This window comes from Mesitornis unicolor, unplaced genomic scaffold (assembly GCF_000695765.1).
Source record: "Mesitornis unicolor isolate BGI_N332 unplaced genomic scaffold, ASM69576v1 scaffold7722, whole genome shotgun sequence".
NCBI classification, from domain to species: domain Eukaryota; kingdom Metazoa; phylum Chordata; class Aves; order Mesitornithiformes; family Mesitornithidae; genus Mesitornis; species Mesitornis unicolor.
Genome location: NW_010167081.1, coordinates 1 through 9,303, shown reverse-complemented (window position 1 = coordinate 9,303; position 9,303 = coordinate 1). Strand labels below are relative to the sequence as shown.

Sequence of the window (9,303 nt, the reverse complement as noted above, 5' to 3'; positions counted from 1 at the left end):
TTCCAACCGAGCGATTCTGTGGTTCTGTGAACTGCAGTTCAATTATGGAGCTATCAATGACTGAAGGCATTGGTGCATCTATTAAGTCAAACTGCACTGAAGCAAAGTCCTGCGTATCCCCTTCGTATAGGATGAAGCCAAGCAAAACAGTGTTCTCAGCAGACTACAATATGAGCATCCTTCCTTTTTGCTTTCAGACATGGATCAGTCAGGATGTACTTGTGAACTTACTTTCTCAGTGTTGTGCTTCAGTGAATGAATCTTTCAGCACAAACACTTCTGTACCACTGTTACTGGTTGGAAAGCGTCTTTTACTTAAGATAATGTGGCATTCATGAAGGATGTAGCTTAGTGAGCACCGGAGCACAGTCCACTCTGTGTGGATGTGGTTTCTCCACACTTTCAGTACAGCTCTGAGTCAGCTGTAAAGCTGGGAGACCCACCCTTTCCTGTAAGATAACATAGCTCAGTCTTTGTTTCTGTGATGCTGAAGGAAAAATACCATGTCTTCAGTATAACAGAATGGTGTTAATTACAACATACTCGCTGACAGTGATCTAGTCTGAAGGAGCTAACTTCACAAATCTGTGTAAACTCCTTTATAAAATAACATCAACTCAGCTACGGGAATGCAAAAGCATAGCAATGATGTGTAGTGTGTAATAGTTTGTAGCTCTGGAACGTGGTCTTTCTGAGAAAAGGAGCTGCAAGATACTTACTCTTTGACACTTTGTATTGAAGGACAAAACCTTTTGTCATCGTTGCCTTGGAGCACGCAGCTTTGAGTAAAGTCCACTGTAAAGATTTTGCATATCTTGCTGCTTAGTTGCAGTAAATTTTTCCCCATTCAGAAAGGTCAGAACGCTAGTTTAAAAAAACCAAACAGCATAGATTCTGCAGCAGAGCCTGCATCTGCTGGGGAAAAGTGCCCATTAATGCAGCAGCTGTAGGTCAGCTGTATTCTGGCCGCTGATGAAAAGGTCTTTGTCCAAAAAGTATTTATTTGACAGGTAATCAAACCTTCCAGCCGCATTGAGTCTGGGCTGTGCAGCATTTGGGGTGACACTGACAGCGCTGGTTTTGTGCCTTTACTGCTTCACTTCTTACTTCGATGGCTTGGTCCCCGGTTTATCCTAAAGAATGAGATTTTGGTCATAGTTGTGTTGCAAATACTTTTTTCCATGTCTGAGGAATTGTGAAATTATTTAAAGCTGTGGTTTTCTGAATATTCCTCGAATGCCTTGCTTTCCTCAGCAGTTCTGCTTCACTGCCTGGATTTAGTGAAGGAAACAGAAATGATTTATATGCTGAAAGTTTGGCAAAGGTCTGGCTTAGAGGCCAGGCTCCCACAGGCACAGCTGCTTTCGCACAGCATTTCCAAACCTTAACAGAAGGTGTACCACAAGTGTGACTATTTGGTACAAATAGTCTTTTATCATATAAAATCCATATTAAACTTTAGTTAATTGTGTATATTGAGAATACCCTTGGGTGTATACTCCCAGCTGTGCTAGAAATATAATCAGTGATGCTTTAGGAGTAAAGATTAATTTGTATTATGACGTAATTTGCCTTCTTAATCAGGCTGGGGTGTCTGACTGTACTTGCTGTGTGTTGGCAGGGCCGAAGCACTCGCTGACACAGATATCTCAGTCCATGCTGGACCTGTGTGATGAAAAGCTAAAAGAGGCAAGTCTTGCGAATGAGGTGTAATCAGAGGGGAGAGGGAGGGATGGTCGGGGGGAGGATAGAGGACGTGAATAGGCAAAGCACAGCACTTCAAGAAGAGTAGAAGAGTAAGGGAATTCCTCCACCCTGGGGTGTATTTGAGTTTTTACAATTTTAAACAGTTCGCATTGGAGTCTTTCTCAAAAAACAGATACTTGTTTGTTGCTGTAGCTACTTCATCTTGTATGTAGGCTTCTATCTAGGCTGTTATCCCCCATTATTTACAAGGGTCTTCATACAAAGGTGAATGGGAATCTCTTTGGGACAGAGAATGCTGACATTAACAGTTACTAACCTAGGGTCAGCCACTGATGCTCTGTACTTTTATTGCAGAAGGAAGATAAACTGGCTCGATTAGAAAAAGCAATCAATCCCCTCCTGGATGATGATGATCAAGTGGCCTTTTCCTTCATTTTGGATAACATTGTCACTCAAAAGATGATGGCAGTTCCAGATGTGCGTAGCTTGAGCAGATTGTGTGTGCGCAGTGTGCCAGATGTGCTGGTGACACTCCCGTGGCTGTGGGTTTACACTGTGGCTGTTGGTGCACTGGGGGGAAAAGAAGTTATGATGAACTGTTAAATTGCTATAGAGGGCCCTACTGTGAGTCAGAACTAGGTTTGTATTCTTCTGTTTATTGTATAAGCAATGAGTGTTCTTGCTGGACTCTGCAGTTACGTTGTGGAGGAAACAGTGATACTAAATAGGAAAGTCAAACAGGTACCGGCAGGCCTACTTCAAAATCCAACTGGTAGATCTTTTGTCTGTGTTGTTCCTGAAGCTAAATGATTGGGTTCAAGATGCCTTGTGATAAATATTTCCCATATGTTTTGAGTGTTAATCAGTTTTAAATACTTGCTTTATGAAAGCTGTAGTTCAAGCTGTACAAAAATTCTGCACGGAAGTTTTCTGAGCTTGTCTATTTTCTTTCCTTCAGTCTTGGCCGTTCCACCATCCAGTAAACAAAAAGTTTGTTCCTGATTATTACAAGGTGATTGCTAATCCAATGGATCTGGAGAGTATCCGCAAGGTGTGTAGCTTGAAACTAGCAGCCACTGAAAAGACGTTTAGACTCGGTTACTTACTGGGTGACAATCTCTTCCAGAACATCTCCAAACACAAGTACCAGAACAGAGAGACTTTCCTGGGTGACGTTAACCTCATCCTTGCCAACAGCATTAAGTACAACGGTAGGTGGTGAAAATAAGGCTTCAGCTCCTTCTGTGCTCACATGATTACATCTGGGCACCTGTTCTATAGTGCTGTCAAAGCCTGAAGCCGTGAATCCTGAGCTTTGTTTTCCTGCTGAGAACAGAGATGTTTAAACAGTGGCATTTTCACTGCCAGGTGGTGCTTTATTTACCATCTTGTGCAGAATTGGGCACATTTGGGGAAGATTTTTCTACTTGTTCAGTACTCATCTCTGCTTCAGTGATTTGTTTCCGAGATTGCCAGGGTACAACCCTCCCCCCTCCTAAATAATACGTTTAATGCTGGAACAAACTGGTTGCACTTTATCAGCTGAATGGGAACCCAGCTTTATATTTCTCCTTGTATCCGAAGGTGCTGAGGTTTAGGGACCGATGTCACGAGAGCTGTGTAACCAAAAGCAGTCTTGCTGTCTCAGCAGCTGGAATTGAACAAATGTCAGAATGCTCAAAGAGATTTGTTTCTTACGACAGGGCCAGACAGTCAGTACACAAAAACAGCCCAGGAGATTGTAAACATCTGTTATCAAACTCTAGCTGAGGTATGTGGACGACTCTACTGGAATATTTTTGTGGTTTGCATTTTATGTTCTGCAACCTTAGCAAGCTTCTCTGTTCTTAGTATGATGAGCACCTGACTCAACTTGAGAGAGACATCTCTACAGCTAAGGAAGCAGCACTAGAGGAGGCAGATCTGGAAAGCCTTGATCCTATGACTCCTGGTCCCTATACTCCACAGGCAAGTGACCAAGCAACATTTGCACTTCCTTTCTCTTAGTTTCAATGTCCTGGATGTTTGATCTAGAGGTGCCTCTTTGTTTACTGTTCTTTATCTGTCTGCAGTTTGTCTTGCAGTTGAGTATCTTGTTGGGTGGTGTGCTAACAGCTATTTTTTAAGGATAAATAGTGGTTATGATGCTTCAGTGAGTGGGATACCTAAGACAAAGAAGGTAATTTCCCAAGCAGCTTTACAAAACTGGTCTCAAGATGAGCTATGTACAGTCAGGTTCAACTGAATGTTGGTTGGATGTTCAAAGACTCTGCAGGTGTAGCAGTTAGAAACCCTCAGAAGGCAAGCAGTGAACAGGTAAGGAGAACACGAGGAAAAATAGCAATACTGCAGTGCTGAGAAGAAGCCAGAGAGCTGTTTGGTGGGGGGGGTGTTGAAGAGGTTTATTGCTATGAGCAAAGAAAACTGCCCAATGTAGTCAGCGAACTACGACTCCTTTGGTGGGATTCTTTACATTTCTTTAATTTTATTCTAATGGAAATGACTTTTTTTTTACTCTTCACTATTATTTTATAGCAGACAGTGTGTGTGTCAGTTATGTTGGATGTATTACAGACCAACTACTAATACTGGAGATTGTCTGGCAGACTTCTTTTTCAGTGGTCACAGTCTGGCAATGTTTTATAAGCTATTTAGACTCTCTTTATTTTTTAAAGCCTACTTTTAGCCTCAGGCTGTTGGGTTATTTTTAAAAACAGCAGTAAAAAAAAAAACAACCTTTCACTAGGAATGACAAGTTCATTCCTGGAAGATAAAATTGCCTTTGGCATTTGCCTGGTGAAATAGGTAATGGATCACAGAATGTCATCCTAGTGTCTGAGATGTGCTTTTTGATGACTTGAAAAAACTACTGAAGTTCATAAACCTTGGGAAAGATCTCTCTACTAATAACTGAAGGATCAAAATTCAAATGTTGTACGCCCAGTGTAGGCAGGCAGAGCAAAGCTTTCTTTGCAGTTGTTCATCCCAGTTGTAGACCAATAGTTTTTCTGTTCTGTGCAAGCCTGCTGTGATTACATCTGGAAAGCTGCCTTAAATTTTAGTCAAGTCAGAGCAGAAAACAGGGCACTCGAAGTTCAAGAACAATTTAAGATCTTAGAAAGATTAATTTAAAGAAAAAAATGAGTAAAATTTATTTAGGCAGCAAGTTTACAAAGATGATATGGCTGGAGCCAAGATAGCATGCCACAGTTTTGAGGCAATATTTAACACCCTCCATCCATCTCTCCCCCCAAAAACCCCCAAACCCACCAAAATGTAGCATTTTGGGAAGTTAGAAAGGACTTGCTAGGAATGATGGTTGAATTCAGCGGGGTGGGAATACTGAAGCAGAGTATCATGGAAAAAGACGACTTTGGCAGTGGGAAGAGTCAGGCTGCAAGAGCCTTTGGAGCTTTTTGTTGAAACTGTCTGCTGATGTGTTTCTAGGAAGATCAGAGGGAACCAGGGATGATCCCAACACCTCACAGAATAAGGGACAGAAGTGTCCTTCTTCTCGCTGTCTGATGATTTCTTCTCAGGAGCAGTATTACCTGTTCTGATTTTTTTCCAAGCTGGTGATCAGGGAGAGGCAAAGGGGCCTGAGCAGTGAACTGTTGTCAGCTCCTGCTGTCAGCTCCTGTTGTCTGCTCCTCCTCTGTGCTTGCCAAAGGAGAGAGCTTCCTGAGCTTCTTCCATGAATCCGAAGGCCATCCTTTCCCTCTGCTTCTTGGCGGAGGTGCACTCCCATTCCCAGCCTCCCAAACGTGTCACAGATGGGAGGTGTGGTAATGGTTGCTTGGCTTTAGTTCATAGAATCACAGAATCCCAGACCGTCAGGGATTGGAAGGGACCTCCAAAGCTCATCCAGTCCAATCCCCCTGCCGGAGCAGGAACACCCAGATGAGGTTACACAGGAAGGCGTCCAGGCGGGTTTTGAATGTCTGCAGAGAAGGAGACTCCACAACCTCTCTGGGCAGCCTGGGCCAGGGCTCTGTCACCCTCACTGAGAAGAAGTTTCTTCTCCAATTGAAGTGGAACCTCCTGTGTTCCAGTTTGTGTCCGTTACCCCTTGTCTTATCATTGTTTGTCACCGAGAAGAGCCTGGCTCCATCCTCGTGACACTCCCCCTTTAAATATTTATAAACATGAATGAGTGCGCCCCTCAGTCTCCTCTTCTGCAAACTAAAGAGCCCCAGCTCCCTCAGCCGCTCCTCATAAGGGAGATGCTCCAGTCCCTTGATCATCTTTGTAGCCCTACGCTGGACTCTCTCCAGCAGTTCCTGTCCTTCTTGAACTGAGGGCCCAGAACTGGACACAATATTCCAGATGTGGTCTCACCAGGGCAGAGCAGAGGGGGAGGAGAACCTCTCTGCCCTACAACCACCCCCCTCCTGATACACCCCAGGATGGCATTGGCCTTCTTGGCCACAAGGGCACAGTGCTGGCTCATGGTCATCCTGCTGGCCACCAGGACCCCCAGGTCCCTTTCCCCTGCGCTGCTCTCTAATAGGTCATAGTTCCCTTTGTGTCAGATGCAGTTGTGATGAGTAATATTTATCTCCTCATTTTGTGTCTTCAGGAGTTGGACTCCAGGATATAAAAAGCAAATACAGCAAGTAGAGAGGTGTCTGTGGTTTGTGTGTGTCTTTACATTCTTAGGAAGCCTGTTTTGCTTAATTTTAACAGTACTGCTGCTGCTCTTAATACTTCCAGGACTGTAATGATCTATAAACTGTGTGTTACAGTGGCATTTTATCAAAATCCTGTCTGTAGTTCCTCATTAACTCTTCAGAGGTCAAATGGCCTGCACATTACGGATTGGCTTTTAGAACAAAACCAAACCTCCTTTTTCTTGCTTTTGTCAGCTTTGAGGACTCTTGAGACAGTGATTTACGTAGAATTGATTGCAAGTTGAAGCTTTGCTATTTTGTGTGTGGCAGACTTTTTCCAATTCTCATAGTAGCACTTGTGGTTGCAACACCAGTTCCATTGTAGGGACGGAAACGAAAAGGGCTGTGCTGAGTCAAACCAAAGGTTGATGTGATCAAGCGTTCTGTCTCTGGCAGGGAGCAGAAGTGAGGGGATGCAAACACGCAGTGATCCTTCTTACAGAGAAACCTCTCTGCTTCTGGCAGTTGGCCCTTCAGGCACATTGAACTGGTGTTGCATTTGGACCATTGCTCTTAGGAGCTGCAGAGAGGCCTATTCTCTACAAATCTACCTAATCCTTTTGGAGTCCACTTATGATTTTGGCCTCGGTAGGATTGTGCTGCGTAGAAGTACTGACTTCTGTTTTAAAATGTGCTGTTTGGCAAACTTCAAACCTGAGGTTGTGAGCCATCGCATTTTACCGTGTTTGTTCTTGAAGAATAAATAGCTTACTTTGATTAAACGATGTTTATTAATATAAACACCATCCCCCCCCAAAAAAGCATTTTGCATTTAGTCCTGAAACCCCACTCCTGCCTCTCAAGATACTGTTCCAGTCTCAGTTCAGTGCCTGAGAATGTTGTCTCCTGTTTCTTCGCATATACTTTAGCCACCTGATTTGTATGATACCAACACTTCCCTCAGTTTGTCACACGATGCTTCAGTCTATCAAGATGAGAGCAATTTGTCTGCTATGGACACTCCCACCACTACCCCAGAGAAGCGAGGAACTCAGGTCAGAATCCTCCCTTTTTTCCTGTGGTTGGAGAGTTGGGTTGTGTAAGCGAATTGCTGAGAAGAGGCACTTACTCTCTAGGAAGCAGGCGACACAGCTCAGCGGGTTTCCCAGGCACAGAAGGGAATCCCTTTCAAAAGTTGTGCAATTTCCTTCATTTTGACTGCCTGGAGGGAAAAGGAAAAAATTAAAGAGCGCTGGGAATTGAGACTCTGCAGAACAAAGAGGAGAGAATCAAAAGCTGCCAAAGAATCTGCCTAAGGCCAGATATTTGTTTGCTTCACTACTTCTGGGAGTTGAAACCTGGTGACTCACGCTACGAAGGGCTAATGTGCAATCCCTTGTTGATTCTGAATAGGGAAATGGTGAAGTGTATTGTGCAGACTTGGAAGATGTTAATTAGATCATTATGGTTGCATCCAGTGACGATAGAAGCCATACAGACACCTAGGAGGAGATGGTTGCCACTGTACATACGTATTTCTCAAAGCAAAGAAAAAAGCAGACAGGTTAAAGGTAGCGAATCATCATAAATGAACTTGGTACAGTAACCACAGAGTATTTTTTTCTTAGTCTTTCTTCTGTACTAAACAAAAACAATTGCTGGAGATGAGGGAATAGCAGAAGGAGATACGACCGTGAGAATAAATTACCAGGAAGAGGAAGAAGATCAGGAGGGCCACGAGACTGAGGATCACAGAATCCCAGACCGTTAGGGATTGGAAGGGACCTCCAAAGCTCATCCAGTCCAATCCCCCTGCCAGAGCAGGAACACCCAGATGAGGTTACACAGGAAGGCGTCCAGGCGGGTTTTGAATGTCTGCAGAGAAGGAGACTCCACAACCTCTCTGGGCAGCCTGGGCCAGGGCTCTGTCACCCTCACTGAGAAGAAGTTTCTTCTCCAATTGAAGTGGAACCTCCTGTGTTCCAGTTTGTGTCCGTTACCCCTTGTCCTATCATTGTTTGGCACCGAGAAGAGCCTGGCTCCATCCTCGTGACACTCACCCTTTAAATATTTATAACCATGAATGAGGTCACCCCTCAGTCTCCTCTTCTGCAAACTAAAGAGCCCCAGCTCCCTCAGCCGCTCCTCATCAGGGAGATGCTCCACTCCCTTAATCATCTTTGTAGCCCTGCACTGGACTCTCTCCAGCAGTTCCTGTCCTTCTTGAACTGAGGGGCCAGAAAGACTAGTGAGAGCTGTCTGAGCAATCCAGAGACTGAATCGGAATAGTTCTGTCTAGCATTGTGGCTGGCTGTGGCTTTGAGAATGCCTTCTGGATACAGAAGTCTTCCAACTTTCCATAGACTTTCAGTTTATAGTCTTTGGGGACAGTATCTGCACGTCCTCTCTCCCTTGGGCTCATGGTGACTGAGGGAAGAGCAGGAGAAGGTTTGTTGGAAACTGCTGTGTGCTTTTAAAATGTTTGGTGACAATGAGCACTTTTAAGATGTAGCAGTACTTTTCAGAAATAGCTGGGTAAACAAAGATCTCTGGTGCTGTAAGTCTGGAGATTCCCTTTTCAAAGATGAGCGTGTCAGGATAAAAGCATCTGGAGACTGCGTGCTCTCTGGTCTTGGAGCAAAGAGAGAAAGGATCCTTGCTCTGAGAGTGACACACATGTATTTTTCTTTTTGTCTTTCTCCTCCTGTATTCCTACACCCGTCGTCGTGGTCCAGATGTCGAGTGAAAATCTTTGGTTTATGTCCAGTTTATGCCTTTCTCAATTGTCTCGCTGTTTGTGTCCCCCCATTCAGATGCGCCAGGGGCAGGGTAGACTGGGGGAGGAAGACTCTGACGTAGACATTGAAGGTTTTGATGAGGATGATGATGGCAAACCGAAGACTCCGGCCCCAGTGAGTATATTTACAGAAATCCCAGCCGCAATCTCTATGTTGACTTCACAGAATCACAGAATGGCTTGGTTGGA

General features: G+C 44.2%; 1 protein-coding gene across 1 annotated transcript; it reads left to right on the top strand.

Moving 5' to 3' along the window:
- Positions 1–1,584: 1,584 nt before the first annotated feature.
- Positions 1,585–9,229, top strand: LOC104536034 (transcription initiation factor TFIID subunit 1-like; the record flags this gene model as incomplete). Its single annotated transcript, XM_010178551.1, has 9 exons — positions 1,585–1,689; positions 2,062–2,184; positions 2,666–2,758; positions 2,834–2,918; positions 3,411–3,478; positions 3,559–3,679; positions 3,742–3,743; positions 7,247–7,372; positions 9,131–9,229. Coding segments are annotated over 9 exons (822 nt in total), but the record flags the coding sequence as incomplete, so codon positions are not given.
- Between the last annotated feature and the right edge of the window lie 74 nt (positions 9,230–9,303).